Genomic DNA, 22,474 nt, shown 5'->3' on the forward strand with positions numbered 1-22,474 from the left:
GAGATTTTTTAAAAGAAGCTGCATTTACTACTATCAAAGATTTTAAAATATTTTCTGCAGCAAAAATCAAGACAGCCATTTCATTTTATGAAGTCAACATACAATACTTCACAACATTATTTAAGCCTCAATTAATATGTGTACACTCCAAAACTATTTTACCAGAGGGGTTGTGATTATTGACAGCATCTCAGTACCAATAGCCTTTTACAAAAGAACCACTAGTGAACAAAGCATGCAATCCTTGGTTTTTATGGATTTCCAAAATTACAACAGCTTTTCAAGATTTAAAAGTGTCACAAAATGTGACATCTGGCATGTGTGATCAGAGGGTCCCAGGTGTTCTCCTGACACTGTGAAGGATGATGTTTCCATTAAAGCAATCAGCAGCCCCTTAGACAAGTAAGCATGCAAAACCCAGTGGGTCCAATTAAATTTATATACTATTTTGTGCAAGATTGCAAAGGGTTATGATTCTAATTCAGGTTTCATTAGCCATCCTCTCCTGATTTTTTTAAACTGCTTGAGTTTAATTTCTGGTTGATTATTCACATTATTTTTCCTTACAACTTCAAACGTATTCTTACAGTATGTACTAGAGCTTGTAGAAGTTTCCTTCTCTTTTCTACCCAAGCTGATTCCTTGATCAGCTAGTGAAATATCTGATTATAACAACATGGATGGCTCAAAAAACTATAGAATCAATTAACACAAAATTTTCTTCAAATAGAAACCAGCTAAATCATTATTATTTTTAGAATCCTGTAAGAACCATCAGTTTTAGTACATCTTAGGTCCATTTATTTCTCTCTGACTGGGCAAAACTAAACAAAATCACCTTTATTCATCTTTTTATACTCTCAAGGGCCCAGAGGTAACTAAATAAGAGTTTTCAGCTCTACAACATCCTTAGCAAGATAAAAGTATGTTGAGGACATGATGATAAGGGTAAGAAAGTGGAACAGCTGAGCATGCACCATTTTTATGGATAATGCTCCTCCTGTAAATCACAAAATGAGATTCGTGGGTTTCTATGACACACAGTGCAGGTTCGAGAAGATTCCACTGGAGCGGGCTGGAACACTAGAGCAGCAGAAGTTGTACAATTACCTTTTGGGAGGAGAACTTGTAACAGAGGAGTAAGGAGGAGGAGAGAAGAAGTAAAGCACCTCCTAACTATGAATGAGATGCTCCTAAAAGCATGGAGATCAAACTACCACTGATGGCAGCAGAGAATAAACTTGTACCTCTGATGGACACCCTTATAAACATGGCTCTTCCTGTTCCTGACTCCCACCGCAATCTGGAAGCAACCTCTCAGATCAAGTTAGTTTCCCTCAAAACTGAATAAAATTATCTAAATATTGCCTGAAGTATTTATGGAGAATCAATATTTCTGACTACTCATTGCTGACTATTACAGGAGAAAAGCAAGTTTACATCATTCACTTACTCCATTAAAAAGGTCTGTAAAATCACTATGAGAACTACAATCAAATATAATTATAAACCGAGGCAACTTTGTTCTCTGAAAGTACATATACTTTCTGTACCAAATTTTTGGGTCAATATTCTTAATTAATGTTGCATTAATTCTTCTCCATAGCAACCTTTTTAAGGTCATTTTTACAAAATGTTCTCAAAATGTATTCCTTTGATTAAAGAACACACAATTTCACTTTATTATAACAAGAAATCCTGTTGTACACCTTTTTCTTACGAATTTCAATTTCTATTTTGTAAAGTGCCTTTCTTTTCTATAAACTTGTGTCCTACCAATTTTGCCTGATGTAATCAAGAAAAATTAAAAGAAGAACATTTGTAATGACTGCACCACCTATTGCATTTTGCTTTTTGAAAATTTGTTTGTTACATTATTAAGTGATAAAATGCTGCAGAACAGCAACCACAATGAGGTAGAATGTGCTGGCCATATTTCTCCACAACTCTTTCACTGACACAGTAGTTATCCACTTATCTCACTGCAAACTGTATTTCTGCTTTAGAGAAATCCACTTCCATATTTGATATTTTGTCTGTTTCAATATTTACAGGAAGCTTTCTGTTGCCTATACCGCTGCCTTTGGTGGTCATCTCGGAGAGGTGATGCCATCTAACAGATGGCATGGAAGTAGTGCCAATATTAGTCCTCTTCCTCACTTGGTAAATGATACTCACTGAGACAGGAGCATGTCTCCACACCAGTGGAAATACCTGCAGCATCAGTTCCTGTAGAAGCCTGGAAGGCAAGGTGGCTAATGTTCACGTCGCAAACAGCAGCAGCTGGATAGATAGCTGTGGAGCCAAACAAGGATTGTTGGTAGCAACAGCCAAGCATTGTTTGCATTAACGCACTGTGAGAAAGAACAGGATGTGGCTGGAGAAGGGGCCATACAGATGTAGGGCAGCACTTTCCTGGGACAAACATCCTTGTTCTGGCTCCTGGAGAAGAACACAATACAGTACAGCACAAGTGCAGGAGTGATGTCAGAAAGTCGGAATGAAATGTAGGGGGGGATCAAGACCACCAAAGACCTCCGACCCCTTTTCATACTGATGCATATTGATGCAACCACATTGCAGATTTCAGATGCTGTTTCAAGTTTTTTGCATCTCTAATTATTATGTATTAACCAGAACTGGAAGTCTAATGCAGTTCCCTCAAGCCAGGGTTTGGGTATTTTCAACTAAGTAAGAATGGGAGAACTACATGGGAGTTTAGGACTCAGGAAAGTCTGACAGTACATATGTGAGTTTCACACCCCTGGCAGCTCCTTTCCAGTTACAAATATACTCAGGAGACATGTTATACCAAAGGGCAAAATACTTCTTTGGATAGAGTAGGCTGGGGGAAAAAGAAGACCACTCTAGTTGAACATCAACAGTGCCATAGGCTTTCCCAGTCAAGCTCCAGTACACCTTAGGGATGGGAAAAGTTGGCTTCTGCTGACAAATCACAGGATTTAATACAGCTGGCAGAATATCAATCTGAAGACAAGGACAAGCATATCACAGTTCTCTCTAAAGTAAGCCCGCTCAGGTTCTCTGGACTGGATTAAGTAGAGACAAAGAATTCAAAATTAAGAGAATATAAAGCAAAAACACAGAAAGGCAAATCTCAAAACAAATTCTGAAGTTGGAATGAAGCAGTACTGCAATAAAATGGAATCCTTAATACGTGTTAAACCTAAACACAAATATGCTTCCTAAAAGGTAATACACCCCCTAGAAAAATTTGCCATGTCTCACTGCAAACTCCTTTCTGTCTTAGGGCTTACATTGGGTAAACAAAGTGACTTTGTCCAGTCACAAGCCCATCTTTTATCTGGAGAACTCTCTTTTTAAAACAATGTCTCTCTTGGCTACACTTCCTTTAAGGAAAGATGTTCTCCTAGAGCTTCACATCCTCTGCAGGCTAGTGATTGTGCCTATAGAACTAGGTTTCCCTTGGGCCAGCTTCATGAAGCAAGTCATTATTGGTTTGGGGTCTGTAAAATATCTTTGCTTCAATTTAGCTGCCAGAAAGCCTAGAAAGAAATTCTCTAAATACTCCTCTGACAGTTGAGGAGAGAGGTCTGCAAGATAGTGATAATGCAACTTCAGATGGCTTCCAGATGTTCAGTGATGGTCAGACAAGCTCATTTCCTCATTTCTTATCTGGAAGGGGATAAAGACAACTGGCAAGGCCAAAATGTAAAGAAAGAACACCTGCCTGGCAGTAGAGTGAACCATACACAGTTGGAATAAAATGGCAGACTGAGGATGAGATCACCCAACTTGGAGCAGGAATTTCTGAAGTCAACAGAAGCCTACAGATGAGTTTGCACATAGATTCATTGGCAGAAGCTTATCATCTACCAGAAAATATACAGCATTACATCATAGAGGAGCTCAATGCAGTCCTGACTATCTTGACCTCTTCTTTATTTTTCTCTGACTCTGCTCCAACTTCTTATTTCTAGTTCTGTTTTTCAGAGTGAATGGCCTATTATTGTCTGCAGTGTTCTAGTTTCAGTCCTGCCAAGGCCCTGTATAATGATATTATTATTCATAGGTGGCAGTGTCATTGCTATTACCTTTCTAGCCATACAAAGATGCCTCTGTGCAGCTGCTTTGGGTTATTCAAAATAAAGAAATTTTTATCCCTTGAATTTTTAAATTCCTTCAAGCTCTTACCTTTCTATGTGCTCATATTAACAGAGCCTTACTTTTTAGCATTTCTCTATGAGTTACGTTTAAGAAGTTTACAGAGAACAGGTGATCCCAAACAAAACAGGTGAGTGATTTGGTGAGAGACAGAGAGATATGGGACTAGTGTTTAATTACTGTAAATACATAATTCTTTTCCTAACCCTTCCCACCCTCACTTTTCATAAATTTCCTGAGGTCTACAACCTGCTGGGTGTGAGACACTGCTGCAGGACAAGGTGACTGAACAGAACAGAGGCTGGACATCACATCAGAATGAACACCTCTGGCACAGAGTCAGGGTCTAAGCCAAAGGAGCCTCTCCTGCAAGTTCAATATCACAGAATCACAGAATTTGATATTTTGAGGTTGGAAGAGACCTCTAAGATTATCAAGTCCAACCTATGCCCTAACACTTCAACTAGACTATAGCACCAAGTGCCATGTCCAGTCTTTTTTTAAACACATCCAGAGATGGTGATTCTACCACCTCCCTGCGAAGACAGTTCCAGTACTTTATTATTCTTTTGGTGAAAATTTTTTTCCTAATATCCAACCTGTACCTTCCCTGATGTAGCTTGAGACTGTGTCCTCTTGTTCTGTCAGTTACTGCCTGGTGAAAGAGCCCGACCCCACCTATCTACAGCCTCCCTTCAGGAAGTTGTAAAGAACAATAAGGTCACCTCTAAGCCTCCTCTTCTCCAGGCTAAACAACCCCAGTTCCTCCAAATGTTGCTCACAGGGCTTGTATTCCAAGCCCCTCACCAGCCTTGTTGCCCTCCTCTGGATGCGCTCAAGCATCTCAACTTCCTTCTTAAACTGAGGGGCCCAGAACTGGACACAGCACTCAAGATGCGGTCTCACCAACACCGAGTACAGGGGAAAATCAGTTCCTATCAAGCAGGACCCCTGAAGTTGCTCTGCATATATGCAGAGAAACACCACTGAGTGTGACTGGTCTTGTCATTACACAAAACAACTCATGAAATGTGAGACTTCTGGCATAAAATCAGTGTCCGGCACCTCCACACTGATCCCTATCCCATTTGTCATCATTGTGAGATGCAGATCCCAGGACTGTGTCTCGGGTCTAATCTCAAATGATAGTTTTGACCAATCAGAGAGGAGGAGAAGTTCACACTTTTAATCCCATCTCTCTCATGCTTATCCACTGTCATTTCCAGAATGTCACTTACACCCTCAGTTAATGGTCTTTGTTTTGGTGAAACCAGAAAGCAACACATTCTCAGAACTCTGCTCCATGAGATAGGGTTTAGTTTAAGTTTAATTAGCTTAATGTTTAAGTTTAATTGAGGCTGCACCTCAAATCCTGTGTTCAGTTTTGGCTCCCTCATTGCAAGAAAGACACTGAACTGCTGGAATGAGTCCAGACTGACAAGGGCAATGAAGCTGATGAAGGGTCTGGAGTAAGTCCTATGAGGAATGACTGAGGGAGCTGGGGTTGTTTAGCCTGGAGAAAAGGAAGCACAGGAGAAACCTTATCACTCTCTACAACTGCCTGAAAGGAGGCTGTAGCCAGTCTCCTCCCAGGCAACCAGCAACTGAACAAAAGGACATTGACTGAAGCTGTGCTGGGGAGGTTCAAGTTGGACATGAGAAGAATTTTTTCACTGAAAGGGTGGTTAAGCATTGGTGCCATCTAGTCACCATCCCTGGAAGTGTTCAAAAAATGAATGCACAAGGCACTACATTAGTGGAATGGTTTAGTTCACTTAGTGATGTTTGGTCACAGGTTGGACTCGACAATCTTGGAGGTTTTGTTCCAACCTTAATGGTTCTATGATTCTAACATTTCACACTTTAAAAAACACAGGCTGTTATAAAGTATGAGCCTAACAATTTCCCCAAACCATGTCAGTCTTTCTTATTCAACAATTTATCTTTTGATGAACTGTCTGACATTTCTGCATATTGCAACTCATTTTCCTTTTCTTCCATCCATCTCCTAAAATCTGCCCGATGATTCAGAAATTTCATTCCATCTGCTCTGGTATACACTATCCTCCCTGGTCCAATATCATCCAAGGATTTAATTAACTTGGTGTTTACATCTCCCTCCTTATCATTCATTATTTGATATATTGAAAGAACACATCCCAAGATGAATTGCTCTCTATTTGATACCTTACCAATTTTAAAACTCTCTGCTTAAGAACTATTTCTTGCTTCCCACCTGTCAACATTGACTTTTTCTTAATTTAATACACTGTGCTATATATATATCTAGATAATTCTTCCCTGAATTCTCTATAGAAAAAAAACTCTGATTCCAGTACAAAACAAATGGCAAAAATGCCACTGAACTACATGATATCAGAATTTAGTTCTGCAGGAGTAAAAGGTGTATTATCAGGCAGAAATACACTACAAAAGTAGATTAGCTTTAGTGGAACAGCTTTTCTGCCGTTTATCCTGCTATGGTGCCTATGACTGCAGGTAGTCAACAGGACATGGGTAGTGCAGAGTGGATGAAATTCCAGCCTTCTAGGTTCTGTGTATCTACTGAACCTCATCTTTGTAAGACCTCACTCCTTATCCATCAGCTGCGAACAGTGATTTAGGTGTTCCACATATCACTTACTTTGCTTCTGTTTAATAGCTGTATTTTAAACAAACTGTAAAGGTAAAATTGGACAGACAGGCGAATACTTTCTGGCTGTTCCTCTCTGAGATTCTGAAAACTGCATTAGTGTTTTTCCTAATGGCTGCATATATCAACCATTCGCTAAACCACCACTGAACGGTTCTAATATCACTTCAACTACTGTGAAAGTGCCTAAAGATCCCTGATCAAAAGGTACTTCCCCTTTGGTGCAGAAACTTTACAAAGAGCAAAAAGACAAAGGAGGAATGCAGCAGCTTAAGTGCCATGCTGGGATGGACCCAGCCTCTGTCACACCTTTCTTAGGAAAAACTGGGCAAGTCAGCTTGACACTGTGTGACCGTATCTACCTGTTAGACAGAAATGGTTATATTTCTCAGACAGAGACAAGCATTTCAAAAATTACTTCATTAGAAGTTTGTGAGGCCCAAAAATACCCTATAATGGTGATCATAAATCTCATCAATAAACTGATCACAATCTTTAATGAGCAAATAAAAGGAAAGGAATACAACATTACACAAAGGAGTGTTTCTAGATACTTGTTGTTTTATGGTTTCTATCTGTCCAACTGATGGCTTTCATGTTCAGATCTGACCTGACAGTTTAAAAATGGGTAAGCAACAGCTTCATGTCTCATTGGAGAAGCCTTGCCAAGGCAAACAAATTAAAGAAAGGGTAAAGATGACTGTGGACAAAGCCACCATCCTTGTTATCTCCTTGTTAATCCTATTTCATCAGGTTAGCTAACCTTAGATGACAGTGTTCAAATACCTGAGTACCCATGGGGGCTTTAAACACAAGTGGCCCAATGACAATAAAACTATACATGACTTAGACTTCCTTTTCATATATATTTTTCTGTAAAGCAGTTTTAATGATAACTTCCCTTGAAATTTCATTCTTCAAGGAACCTTCAGTACAGAGATAAAGAGACCCCAGACTCTTCAAAATTGAGACATTTTTGGTTTATTAATAGATACTAAATATCTCAGCCATAAGTCTTCTTGCTGGATATCATAAGAAGGATCAAATACCGGAACAAGTTAAACTTAATTGACTCATAATTGCCAGAATCTGAGTGCAGGGCCAAATAACTAAAAAGAAAGTTAATTTGGTGAGGGGGTGCCTCCAACCACAAACAGGTGGAATAGCCAATGCAGACATAAATTGATTTCTTAAATTCCAGTGGTGCTCTTAAGAGCTGCCTGCAGCCAACCTGCTCTATTTTGCTATCAAATTACTTGTGAGAGACAAATCAAATTTTGATAGCTCCTGTTTGCATGGCTTCTTTAAAGTGGATTCCTTAATTGTAGTGCAAATATGCACCAATTAAAAAAGTTAACATCAACCATAACATATCCAGTTACTGCCATCTAACAACAGAAAGGCAAAATATATACAGATACACACTAACTATGCTCTCAGACAGTGAGGCACGGCTACTGATGGAGCAGTGAAAGCTAGGAAAGTTCCCATCTCAGCTTGCGCTGACTCTGAAAAGAGGGAAGCAGGGCCTGAGCTCCAGGGACAACCCTTCTGTTGCACTTAGACCTTGGAATTAAGATGTTCAAGTGCTAATGGAATCATGTGTGAAAGAAGACTTGCAGATGCTGAACTCAGCCTGTTTTCTCATCAGGACACAGCAATTCACAAATAAATGAACAAAACATTCCTTCAACCCTCCTTCCTAGTACAAAACAGAGGGAGATGAGGTTGTCCATCAATACCAACACTGTTTGCCTGTCACAGAAGAGCAGCGCCCAGAGGCTCTCATTACAGCATGTGTCACTGAACAAGCTCATTACATTTTGCTCTGCTGATCCCACAAGGTAAATCTGTTATTTTGAAGGAATCTTTCTCTATGTAATATATGGACTGTGCACAAAACAGAAAGTTACATCTGACCCTTCCCTTCCCTTCCCTTCCCTTCCCTTCCCTTCCCTTCCCTTCCCTTCCCTTCCCTTCCCTTCCCTTCCTTCCCTTCCCTTCCCTTCCTTCCCTTCCCTTCCCTTCCCTTCCCTTCCCTTCCCTTCCCTTCCCTTCCCTTCCCTTCCCTTCCCTTCCCTTCCCTTCCCTTCCCTTCCCTTCCCTTCCCTTCCCACTATTCAGAAAACAAACTATAGCAGAGTTTTTCTTCTTTTGCTTCAGTTCAGCAGCCATGTCTGACATATGTGAGTTGATGCAGAATTTCATATTGTCCCTTTGAAACAAAACAGGGCTGACAGAGAGGCTGGCATGTAACAACTGCCCTTCACAAAAAGTCTGCTCTTTCTGGATGGAAAGCAGCACAGCATTTCACTCTGCATAACTTAAATATGTAACCAATGACTATTACACTGGTTACAGACCAGCAATGATCCTTCAGGACAGCAGCACTCAGAAACACTGGCACAGACACTGAATTGCTCACTGCATCATCCTAATAAATAGATTTTGGTACTTTCTAGTCTTTCTTCCAACTTATACTAAAACCTTATGGAAAGCCTGGGTTCAGTTCACAACTCCAGAGTTTACCTTATACCAGCTTGAATGAAGTGCCAGCTTCCTAGATTTGAGCATAGTGTGTGGGATCTCTCCAACGCACTTGAAACTCTTACTCATGGAATGACGTGCTGAAATCCTAGAGATGGTTCCCTTGAAAACTGCAGTGACAGGACATACTCCTGGCGTATTATTAAGATCACAGAGTTTCATCTTCACAATGCTCAAACAGCCAGAACATCAGGTTTGTGACTACTTCACAAGATAACATTACAGCTACATGATTTGCTTTGTCCAAGTTGAAGCACAGGAAAATGGATGGCTCTGTTCTGCCACTATTTCTTTGCTTGTTCTGGTAAGAGTACCACGTGATGGAGAAATTGTTAACAGCCACTTCCATTGCTGTATTTTCCTTAACAATGTTAGGAAATAAGGTACAGGAAAAAAAAGTAAAAATAGCTTTCAAAAGGCTTTTGAGAAGGGATGCAAATACCTTCATTTTGAAGAAATCACTGAAAATGCATGTCTGCATTTTAAATATCATTTAGTAAATTTCATCTATCTATGTAAATAAAAGAATAATCTATTGTAAGTTTCAGAATTGGTTAATATATTAAAAATATTCAATCTTCAGGTGATTTGTCTAAAAGAGTAACTAATTAAACCTGAAGAATATTAGAAATCACCAACACTACATAGAAAACCTATTTTATCTTGAAGGCACAGTATACAGTGAATGGAAATACAAAGCTATAGTATCTTTATGTAACATCATAATGCACCATGCAGAGGCAAAACAAGACCTTGGAAATTCTCAGGCATTTTGCTTTCATAAGACACTTTTGAGTATTTTTTGAAACCAGAGAGGATACAGAGAACACTTGTAATATAGGTTATCACTTCCATACTGGTGAAGCAGACTTGAGGTAAAAGGACTGGCCCTGATGCTGTGGAGTAGGCAGCAATTTTGCTTTAAAGAAGCTCCCAGGGGAATGACAAAGTTTTAAATGTTGATTTTAAATGAGAGTTTTTTAAATGAGAGTTTGATTCCACCTGACTTTCAACCCCACACAAATTTAATTTAAACCTTGTTTTATAAAGATACCTTGACAGCAATGGATAATTAAGACATAAAGCCAAGTATTATATTAAAGTTTTTAGGCTCTAAAGCAAATTATTTTAATATCTTTTCTTTCTGGTTGCTGCCTATAATACACATTCTCTCATTGCTTTAAGGGAAGAAAAAATGTCACCACATTCTTGATACAACAGAAATGCATCATTAATCATCCCACTTGACACATGTGATGCCTCACATTAGGTGCAAGTGCTTAGACCAATAATTTTCTTTAAACCTGTAACCCACAAGATTCTTCTATTAAAAAACAACAACCAGGAACTCTGAATGTCACCAAATTTATCTTCACCATCCAACAAATCAGTACATATCTTCTATTCAAACAGCTTTTGTGTTTGGACTTATCTACTTGAGTCTCCATCTCTGTTTGTGAGCAGCCTCAGCCAGCTGATTAGGCAACAATCAGAAAGGATTTGGCAGCTAATATCATGGGCTGTTGCAGTCCTGCAGCTGCTAACAATGTTTTCCAGCTGCTAGCTGTCTGGCCATTCAAAAGCACTTGTGATTCTTTCAAACCACTTGACAAGGTCACAGAAGAAGTTTCCTTGGGGCTAGGCTTGGCCCACTGGGCACTATCAACCAGCAGCCAACTCCTGTCCTCATGACTGAGGATAATTAACATCTACAATAACATACTATAGGATAACTCAGCTTTTCCACCACTGCCAATTTTTACAACTTCATAGTTCTGAGTCAAGCTCTAGCCCAGATGTTGAGACAGCTTCCTCCATGAAATGGGACTGACGTGTATATTTGGGGATGCTCAATTCAGGGTGGTCCTCTTGGCATCCCACAGCCTAGGTCTCCTATATATTTCTCTGAAGAGACAGGGAATGGCTGTTAGATCTACATGGGCCTGTTGCTGCCTCTGATTATCACCAAGAGTTTAAAGGCCAACATGTTTCATGAAAAAGAAATGTGAAGTGTCTCCCTCACATATACATTAAAGAGCCTGACACTCAGAATTAAACCACTCCACCAGTGCCATGCATGAAAAGGCTGCTAAAACTTAAACACAGGCTCATGTCCTGAAAAAAACAAACCATCCTTGCTCATTTTATGCAGAACTAGAACACTAACAGTCTCCTTTGTCTTGAATGTTTGTGCTTTCCTCTCCTCTGCAGTATGACAGCATGAAGAGACACTTGTGGCACACACAAAATGCTGATCTGACAGTTTACCTGCATATTCAAACCTATTTGGCAAATGGCCAGAACTGCAATGAGTGTTGATAAATTTCTACCATTGTTAAAGACCAGGAAGTACATTTATGGGTTATGTCTAACATGAAACACAAAGGATGACATGGCAGGTGTTATGAACAGTTTCCAGGTGTTCCCCAGAGACCCGGGCAGGGCTTTCCTAGTTCCCATGGCAACACTAAAAGAAAACTACTAACTCTAGTTAGGTACCGATATTGAAATGCTAATTAGCTAATTGCTCTGTTTGTTTTCTCTAAACTACCTGGGGACAACCGGCCCCCCATCCCTCCACGCTGCCACTCTGAGACTAACATGCAAATAGAAACCCCTTAGGATCATGGGAGTATTTTTAGGAGGGAAAAAAGAATATAAATCAGAAACTGAACACAGTAGAGGAGTCCAGGCAAATGCCCTAGCTGAGGAAGAGGGAAACACATCCCCTGATTGACTGTTAACCGTCACCATCACCTAAGAAGGAACAGACTATATTAGGCTCTGAGAAGTAGGGTGATAGAGAGACAGAGAGCCCTGGTGCTGCCACCACGGAAGGAGCGGGGACAGCTGTTGTTCTGGACTTCAGCAACAGACTCTGCACACCATGTCTCCTCATCCTCGGGCCACCGGTGTGCCACAAGGAAAGGAGAAAGGACAGCTGCTGTTCGGGACTCCAGTGACCAACTCTGCACGCCGCCTTCCTTCCGGCTGCCTGGGAAAGCTACAACCGCGGGGGCGAGCTCTGCGTCGAGCCCCCTGCCCAGCTGATCTTTTTAATAAAGAGCTGAACATTAATAAAGGCATTAGCCCTGTTCATTTCAGCAGGCAGCTTTTTCTTTTTCCTCCAAATATTATGGGGCATAACATTGTCCATTTTGCCTTTTATTATAGCTGGAATCTTTCTTTTTTCCCTTTTCCACCAAGTCTTACTAACAAAACACCAAAGATGTTGCCTCCTTTAACTGTTTCTATGAAAGAAAACAGCCTTGGGGTCTCTCACTGAAAGAATGGGGCCAAAAATAAAAATGCTAATATGCAGGTAGGCATATAGGAGTGAATGAATGATGCTGCCCCCTTTTATCCAGTGTCACATGGAACCACAGAACCATAGACTGGTTAGAGTTGGAAGGGACCTCTGAAGGTCATCTAGTTCAATCTCTGCCTGGAGTAGGTTGCACAGGACTGCTTCATCCAGGAGAAAATTACTACTGTCAACAACCAAAATCCCTTAGTACTTGTTTCTCTTCTTTTCCAGAGCCTGGTGCTTGGATTTCTGTAACTATGGTTATTGTGAAACTACTTTTTTTAAACTAATATAAGCCATTATTTTTAAAACTATGATAAAATTGGATATAAGGGTGGAAGGGATCATTTTAACTGTCTTAAATAATGAATCAAAGAACTTCACTAATACTTTCAGCATCAAACTACTATAACTTCTGTTTGAGTTGTTTTAAAAAAACATCCCTCAAGATATCTGATGGCAGATAATTCCCCACAGGCTCATGATGCTGTTGAGTAGTAGATATGCATGTATCAATGAATTGGCAAGCTCTATCAAGAACCAGTATCATGCTCATACTCCCAGACAGCCAGATGAAAACCAGCTCTAATGATTTGCCTTCTCCCATTCACTTTGAACAAAGCAATGATTTAATCTCCCAAAAGCTGTGAAAGGTTTAATCATCTTTTATTCTCAGTCAGCCATTTCCCATGCTTAACTGGGATTATCACAATGTTTTGCATGGAACAGTTCATGCCTCCTAATGAGCCACAACTATGCTATGATAAACAGGTACTTTCAAGTAGCATCTAGAATGCTTGCTACTTAAAAGAGAATACATATGCACATGGAGCTTCAATTTTGCATGTATGTTGCTGCACAAATGTCTTCTTTTTCCCCCCCCCCATCTTTCTACCTAGAAAGATTTATACTTGTGCCTTAGATTTCAGGTCTGAGTCCTGTTGAAGTTAGCAGCAAAATTCCCCTTGACTTTAAGGGAACTGGTTCACTCTGTGCTGTTACGCGAACTAGAGGCTACTGGAAACAGAACAAAAGTGTCTTTATTTTGCAAGTTACTGCAGTACTGTACTGGTACTCTGAACAAATATAGCCTATGCCTTGAGGAATTTATGACCCATATCTTAGTTTAAAGTGTATTTAAATTTTTCAAGATACTGACTTGGTCCCATTTGATATTATCTGGATAGGTCCACATGAGTTCTTTGTAGAATCTGAGCTCAAATATGTAATGCACAGTATGAATTACTGTCTTCTTTCTGTTTCCATTTCAGTTTCAAAAAAATTTAGATCCAGTACTTGCATTTTTACTCCTATAACATGATTGCTCTTTTTAATGAACACCTACCAGCTACTCCATTGATACTGTTCTTTCCATTTTGTAAAAACCCCTAATGACAGGAAAATGGACTTAGATTGAAGGTTTTATTGTTATGGAGCTCAGCCTTGCATGGTTTGTAAAAAAACAAGCAAAAAAAAAAAAAAAAAAGAAAAAAAGAGACAAAATCCCAACTTCCTAAAAATATGCTTCTCAAAGAGCTTGAACTTTTTTTAAATGTCATTCCAGATTCCTTAAAAAGGTCTCTTTTTTTAATCAAGTCATTGAAGTCTCTTTTAATCAAGTCATCAAAATTCTCTGAAACTCAGGTTTCTCAGGACACAGACTGATAGTGAGATAGTTTGCTTCTAGCCTGCATTTTGAAATAAATCTTGGAGCATTTCAAAACCAGTAATTTCCATGCTTCATGTACAATGCTACACAAAGCATTTAAAGTGCTTATGTGGGCACTTCTGAAAGGCTCCTTCATTTGGCACCTTCCCATCTGATTTCAGCAATATGGGCAGGCAGGGCACATGTTTTAGCAGTGGAAAACAGGATAGATGTTATTTCAGATGAGAGAGCCAACTGCACACAACTGAAAGAACTGTAGAAGACCTGATTTCTATTTCTGGTCTTATCCTAAGGAGAATTGATCCTGGATGATGCTGGTAACTCACATCAGAGTCCCATGCCTCAGTTTTTCCTCTGTAACAAGAGGACATCTTTTGTAAAGCACTTCACAGGAAGCCTTTAATAGAAAACCACTCCTTAAAAGTTCTTCCCCTCTTTTTAAAACTAAAAATCTCTTTGCCTTTGGAATGAAGATTCGGTGATGAACACATAGGTCACGATTTTTCCCCTTGAAAAACATCAGGGAAGATGTTGCCTTTGTTTCTAATGCAAACTGAACTGGGTTTCTAGGCCATGCTCTGCTAGCTGCTCTCGTGCTCATTTCAATCTGTGATTCAAGAGAATCTCAGTGGATGCACTGACTGAGAACCATCACTTCCAGCAGCCATATCTCACTACTTTCTTGAGTTAGTCACAGATTATTTTCCTCTAAAAAGAAAAATGTTCTCAAGACAGCTGCAAATAAGACATAAGTTTTATTCCTGGGGTCTTATTTATGAAATTTTATCTGTTTCTTGGCTCAGATCTCAAGCTGTAGGAAATTGCCACAGATCCATTACAGATCCATTATCATTAAAATAAACAATTGGGAACCAGAAGACATAATGGTTTAGGGAGGGCACTAACTAACTTTCTGCTCTCTATTTGTCTAGACTTCTCCATGATGAGAATTGAATAACACCATTTAGCTTTTTTTAAGCTGAAACTTCTCAGCAGCTTTTCAAAGATGACCTTCACAAATATGTACTTGAAGATATATACATATAGATATTTATGAAGTTCCTGTATTTTCTGGGATTTTTTTGTGATGTGGAAATTACCAGCATTTTTGTGCATACACAAGAAGACTACCTTAATTTACTGTGAATATATGTAAAAGAATTATTTGTAACTTTATGACAGATGGAAAGTAAATGCATTTGGAGTATTATTTCATCATACCTGCTAGATTCTAAGATAATTTTTTTCTCCAAAATTCAAGACTTTGCCATTCTATTTAAATAATAAGATTTATTTCTTATACAGTCAAATTCATGAGTTTAGATTGTCTCCCTATTTGACTATAAAGAAGTGCTGTTTTTTCTCCATGTGCACATTATGGAAATGGTCACCAAAATTTAGTTTTTCTTCATTCCTGCCTTTTTTTGTTTGTTTGTTTGTTTATTTTACTTTATTTAAAAATAAGTGAGAAAACTTTTGAAAGGTTTTAAAATTTTGGGAGAGAGACTTGTTTAGCAAGCCTTACACTGCAAGAAATTATTATTTATTTTGTTCAAGAGAAGGGCAAGTTTTAAATTGACCTCCCCCTTTCGTATGGAGGTGTCATTTCAGATGGTACAGGACTTACTTCTTCAGCAGAAAATGGTACAGTAAGATGGCAGATACTGGAAACTGAAGTAAAAAAATTATCACAGGTGAAGTAAATGACAACTGAAACAAGATGATCTAAAGGCTCGTGAGTTTTCCAGTTTTTAACATCTCAATTTGATTCTAAATTCCTTCTCTGGCTGAATGAAAAACCTGCTCCAGGGATTATCAGTAATGCTCTGTGGCTTATGTAAAGAAGGGACTCAAATTAGCTGGAACATAACCACTCCTTCTGTTCTTAAAATCTGTGAATCACCCAAAAACTTTTTTATCAGACCCACAGAAGATAAGAGAAGACCACAAATATTTCTGAAGGGGAAAAAACAAAACAAATAATCCCTCTAAAAAACAACATATTTATATGAGGATTTCAGCACTAAGTTGAAAATATAAAGTACAGCTGATCTGTCAAGTTACTTCTAGACAGAAAAAAACTTGCTAAAAACCTGTAATGACAGTAGCATTTCTGGCACATCCCTCTTTAAATGCTGTTTTGTGCCATTTTAGCCTGTCTCCTGCCCTATTCACCCATCAACCTCATTTCTCACTCTCACACTTCTTTTATCACTTCCCTTACCATTCTGTTCTTTTGGGTTTGCTTTTTTCTTTTGACATTATCAGGCCCAGCTACAAGTGGCACTTCTCTCCAGCACTTCAAGCAATTGCATATCCTTCCCTTGTGCACACAGCACAGGCAGTCGGGAGCAGAGTGGAGTCAGCAGGGATGGAGCAACCTAAGCCCCTGCTACTACCAAGCACCCTATCACATGCTGGACCCTGCAGCCAAATTAATGAGCATAGTGCCTTCTTCAGGAGCAATCCTGTGCAGTCTTTGCTGCACTCTAGCAGTTCTTGCATTTTATGAGTGAAACTGTGAAAAAAATCATGTAGGAATGACATTGGCAAGGTGGACAAGCAAGGAAAGTATGAAGTGGATCTCAACATGAGAAAAGCTCCTGCAGAAATATACTAAATGTGAAACTCTTAAAGGTTTTTTTATGAGATACAGGGGCCATAATGCTCACTTGAAAAGTAAGGAGTTGGAATTAAACTAATGAACAAATTAAGATTAACAAATCTTAATTTCTTGGAAAAAAATTGGTTTGCTGACAGACCTGATTGTGTTGGTGTAACTCCCCTCAGTGACTTCAGCAGGCTTGTGGAGTGAGGGAGAGCAGGACAAAACTGCAGATATTTCTGTCATTTGCTTTGTGTGCAGAGGGTTCTCCCAGGTGGCTACGCTTAGCAGCAGTTACGCACCCCAACCCATTTGGTTGCCCACAGCTGCAGGTTTATTCTTAGTTTCAGGAATGCGAATCCTTATGGACATGGTAATGGCTTCATATCAGCAAAGCGACAGGTTTTCCCCTCCAAATATTTCTCTTAGTGGACAGGTCAGTTTCTGGATGAGGTGGAAAAGGGGGTTTGGTCACATCTGATTCCTGAACCACATTAATCACTTGAAGTATCAAAAAGACTTGCCTGATTAGACTGCTCTTTCTAGTTCTGTAACACGTGTAACATGCAGTGCAGTGTGTTTCATTAAAAACTCTACTCTAGGCATAAGACTGAAGCATAAGATAGAGCCAAGCTCCTTCTGCTCTGCAACCCTGTGAAGAAAAGTGAGAGGACAAACACTGCAGGCTGGGCTGGCTGGGTGGGTGCTGTCCCACCAGCTGGCAGAGCACTGCCTCCCAGTCCACAGGCCACAGTGAGAACTGGTGCTCATGATGCCATGTGGGGACACAGTGGTACATCAAGAAGTCAAGGTTATGTACAGTGTGGCTTTATAAGACTTGACCTGTGTAAAATCAGGCCTCTCTGTAGTCTCCTCTGCTTGCCAGAGCAGGTATTGGCTCCATGGCTGTCCAAAGCCAAGGCTGACCAAATAAACTCAGGCAAACACAAGGAAAATAAACTAGGAGGGCAAAACATATTTCTTTGACACATTTACCCCAGAAAATTCAGCATATTCTAGAAAACTTAATGTCCATGCATATTTTAGAAAACTTCTTTCAGCCATTTCAGTGCATAGACACCTCTGAGAACAACACGCACCCAAAATTATCCTGCTGTTACCTGGGAAAGAGTTCAGGTCCTAATGTAATAAATGAACAAGAACATAATTCAAGCAAGAACACCAAGGTTTCTATTTCTTCCAAAAGTTGATGGATTATAGTTTGCCCATTTAGCCTTAAATATTTATTGCAATGATTCTGAATATCCTGAGTGGTGCTGAACATCCTCCTATCCAATCTCCTTCCTTTGGACATTTGTCTCTTAAATATGTGAAAACTTTTATCCTTTCTACCTACTAAGCCCTCCTTAGTCAAACTATTCAGCTAAATCACTACTAAAAATTCCCTTCTATTTTTAACCTTCAATATTCTTTGGATTTCTTTAATCATGACAAGCTCCAGTTTGTGCCCTGTGACAACATCTCATTAAAATGGTCTTTCTACTCAGATCCTAATGTAGTACAACCAGCCATTGCTCAGCTGAAGTCAATGAAGGGAGACTGATTTATGAGATCTGTCTCTTCATTACCTTAATTTCTGTTAACTGATCCTTCAGTGGAAATTAGAATAGGAAATGTGAAAAAATTATATGGGAATAAGACAAAATATATTATGAAGATAAACAGGTTTTCTACTTTGCTGAACACAAGTACCTTGCTCAAAAGACAACCCTTGGGGAAATTTGGATATGTTGATAGTGTTCAACCAGTTTCTAAATGAGTGGTAATATATGATAAATTTCTGTAACAAGCGAGCAAATTTGCATCAATTAATGATGCTATAAACAAGAATCTATTGCTTTTAAGAATATACGCAAACTTCTTTTTGGTTAGGTGCCAAAATTTGTCTGACTTTTGTACGTTAGAGGTATCAGTCAATCTTCCCAAGTAACATGGCTGAAAATATGTATCCTTTTTGTGCTGCAAGGCCATTATAACTTCAAACAGCAGCAGAGCTCCATACAAGCTATTTTCTCTGCGATCTTTGAAGAGTTGAATGCATCCTCTGTCAGAAGACAACAGACAACTCATTTGCCCATGAATCTGACATTGTGTAATACTGTTAGTAGACTTTTTTTGCCAAGAATGCTAGCAATAAATTGAATGTAATGAAATGGAAAGTCAAACATCTTAGGAATGATTTATATGAAGATAAGTCTGTTCTTTGAGGAAGGACAACAAACTGGTTTCTCAGACCAGTCTGACAGTGTCCATATCAAAAATGAAATCATCAAGCCAAGCAAAGCATAGTACTGCCAAGGTTCCAAAGGATGAGGAGAAAAGTAATAATTCATAGAAATCCTAATGAAACAAGCAGATCAATCCATACACATAAGGTGCCTTCCACTATTTCATATATTGTACCTCCACAGTATTCCAGCAATATAGTGACAATGGACAATGTAAACAAGAAATTTAGGGCGACAAAACTGTGTCTCCCTTGAAATCAAAGCAAAACTTCACTATTTTCAGAATCAGGATTTCATCCTTGAGTGGTTGCATTTTCAAGTATTCACAGTGAGGAGGTGACTGGCTTTCAGTACTCAGCCTCTCTAATTGTCTGTTCTTAAAAAAAAATGTGCATTATAAGATTTAAAGAGCTTTAACACCTAGCTTCATTGACTTCTTATCTATTTCAGAAACCTCCTAACAATAATAATTAAAATACACAACTGTGCTTGTTTCCATCATCATTGAAGGACTGTCTACATACATTCTTTCTTCCATCTCCTCCTTCTGTCCACCCTGCACTAGCATTCTTTCATTGCTCATTCTGGTCAGGGTTAATGTGAGGACCATTTCTTCTTCTTTCCCCTTCACTGCCTCTGTTCAAGCTGAAAATGACTGTTTCTTCTAGTCAATAAAATAGCAAAGAGCTTTTATTGTTTCACTCAGGTATGTCACTTGGAAAAAGAAGAGGTATTGTCCAGGATATACAATACTTTCAAGACCTCCTTAACACTCAACACTACGCTTTCGATCCCTTTAGGGATATAGGTGAACATATACCCCTAAAAAAGACAGAAAAAAAAATGTTTCCTAGTGTTTGTAGGCTTTCAGAGGAAAGCCTGTTAAAATTTAAGGGAATCTATCCCCATAAACGATGGAATCCCAGAAGACAAGAGTGGGTATTAGCCTGATAAAACATTTACCTGTGTCAACAAAGAAACAAAGCTCCATCAGACACTGATCCAGGAGACTCAACATCTGTGCTCCACCACCAGCACCACCTCCCCCACTGACAGCGGAGCATGCTTGCAGTGCGTGTCTGCTTCTCTTGACACCACTCAAAAGACTGCAGAGATCAGTGCTCACGTGGCTCCCTGACAGCTCTGCCTAAGGATTCTGCACCAAAAGCATGTACAGTGCTATAAATGCTTCACTCTCCCTCACTGCAAATAGATAAAGATTTTATTTCTCCCAAGAAGACAATCTTACTTACTTGGGATAGCGTCTCTGCTGAAAGATGGGCAGAATCTCTGTATCTTGATTTGAATGCAGAAGCAGTAAATCCCGAAATCTTTCTGTCAGGACAAAGAAAAAAAAAAAGAAAAAAAAGAAAAAAAAACAAACGCAGACTGTGACTCTGCATTATATGTTCAGGCCACAAGTAAGCAAGCAGTAATATCAGTGAATTCTCTCCTCCAGAAATATTTAGCAGAGGACAAAACTAAGCATAGAGGGACTAATAATCACTCTTTCCTGTAAAACCTTCTAGTATTTTAAAATGCCTTTTTTTTCATTCAATATTAAATTCTAGTAGTGCCTGTAAGTTTCTAAGGTCTTCTGGGTATCATGCACAGCCAACCATAAAAAGTCCCTACCTTGAAGAGCCTAGTCTAAACAGAAAGGAGGAGCCCCTAAGGATTCACCAGCCACTCAAGGATCACAGTAGTCAACACCAACTTAGATTAATTAATTCATATAAATTAAATGCAATACAAATCCTCCAATAACTGACTTGATGTTTTTAAGGATGATTGGAAGACTGGACTTCTTTTCTATCGTTATCTATTTCAAAAACTGCATGATAGGATTTTCTGCAGGAGGTAAAGCTTTTGTAACTTAATTTCACTGACCACCAAATGAAGGGGTGGTTGTAGTTTGCATAGCTGCCTTTCTTCTATGCATTTCTCTAGAAGTGGTTAGACACAGTAAGTCAAGTAGGATCTGTAGGACCTTCTATCAGTCCAGATTTGTCAGTCATGAAAGACGGAAACCTCCTCAAAATTCACATAACACCCAGATTCAGGGATAGAATAGGATTACAAAATAGGATTTCCACCCAGATCAAATTCCTTTAGTAGCTCTCCATAGCCCTGTTTCCTTCTTTCTTTCCATCACCTGCAACTTTAATCTGTCCTACAGTGGCACAGAACCAATGCCCTTTCCACCTCCTACCCTTCCCTCAGTACTTTATAATTGTGGCTGAAAGTCTTCAGCTACAGGTATTATCCTTCTTTTGCTAAACCACAGTTTGTAGTCTATGGTGTGTGTGGCAGCTGTACCATGGATTTCTCCAAACTAACTCTCTTCCAAGAAAGTTTTCATTCTGGAAACTGAAGCTGAGGGTAAGTGTAGTCCTCCTCATCTTAGATTCCTATGTATCTTAAAATATCCTCTAACACCAAGTTTATGGATAAGGACAAAAAAACATTTAGTTTTATGTAATATTCTGTCATCAAAACTAAACTCCATTAATTTGGATACAATTCTGCTATGTGGCCTCTAAAATGGAAAGAAACCCATCAGAACTATACTTCATAAAGTTGTAATACCTTGAAAAAAGCACAGTTAATTCATAAGGAAAACTCTCTTGTTAGGGCCTCATTTTTAAAGGTCAGCTGTCTCACACCTGAGTCTTTTCTCAGCTGGCTAAGATGTATTGCAAACATCTTGGATAAGATACCAGGATCTGCCAGTGAAGAAAGAAGGGCTTATCTTAGTTCCTTTATTTCTACACCTCTTTATATTCAATTCTGAAAGATTTCCATTTCTACTTCCAAAATTCTTCTCACATCTTCAAAATGTAAATTAGTCTTCCTGTACTTAACTAGGACAAAGAGCAGATGCGGCCAACAAAAAGAAATGCAATAAATGCAATGCTGTAAAGATGGAAGTTAAATCCAATGAGTACCTTTCAGGAAACAGCCTTCTCACTGTATTGAAGAAAAGCTTGCCAATACACTACTTCTTGACCTCTGCTTGAAATTTTAGGAAGATGGAGAAATTTGCTTTCCTTTTTTTTTTTTTTTTTTCCTTTTGGTACATGGCAATAGGCTGTACATAGACCCTATCATCCTTAAAGATGATACATTACCATCTTCAAAAGCCAATGGACGAGAACTGAAAGGCTACAGAAAGTTTTCACTGATGTAAAATATCCCCTCATGTTTCAGAGTGAGCACATCAACCTCCACCTCTGCTTCAGTAATTTCCCCACACAACCCAAGCTACCGATTCATTTCCAGGCATCCTTTACAAAAG

At 39.1% G+C, this 22,474-nt stretch overlaps 1 protein-coding gene across 2 annotated transcripts in view; it reads right to left on the reverse strand.

Annotated features, from left to right (window-relative positions):
• NOX4 (NADPH oxidase 4) overlaps positions 1–22,474 on the reverse strand; it is a 96,423-nt gene that overhangs the window by 16,690 nt on the left and 57,259 nt on the right. For both annotated transcript variants that reach the window (XM_053935219.1, XM_053935218.1), the window contains exon 13: positions 20,430–20,511. In XM_053935219.1, coding sequence (XP_053791194.1) covers positions 20,430–20,511 — 82 coding nt within the window. The remainder of the gene's footprint in view (positions 1–20,429; positions 20,512–22,474) is intronic.

This window comes from Vidua chalybeata, chromosome 2 (genome assembly GCF_026979565.1).
Source record: "Vidua chalybeata isolate OUT-0048 chromosome 2, bVidCha1 merged haplotype, whole genome shotgun sequence".
In the NCBI taxonomy this organism is placed as follows: Eukaryota; Metazoa; Chordata; class Aves; order Passeriformes; family Viduidae; genus Vidua; species Vidua chalybeata.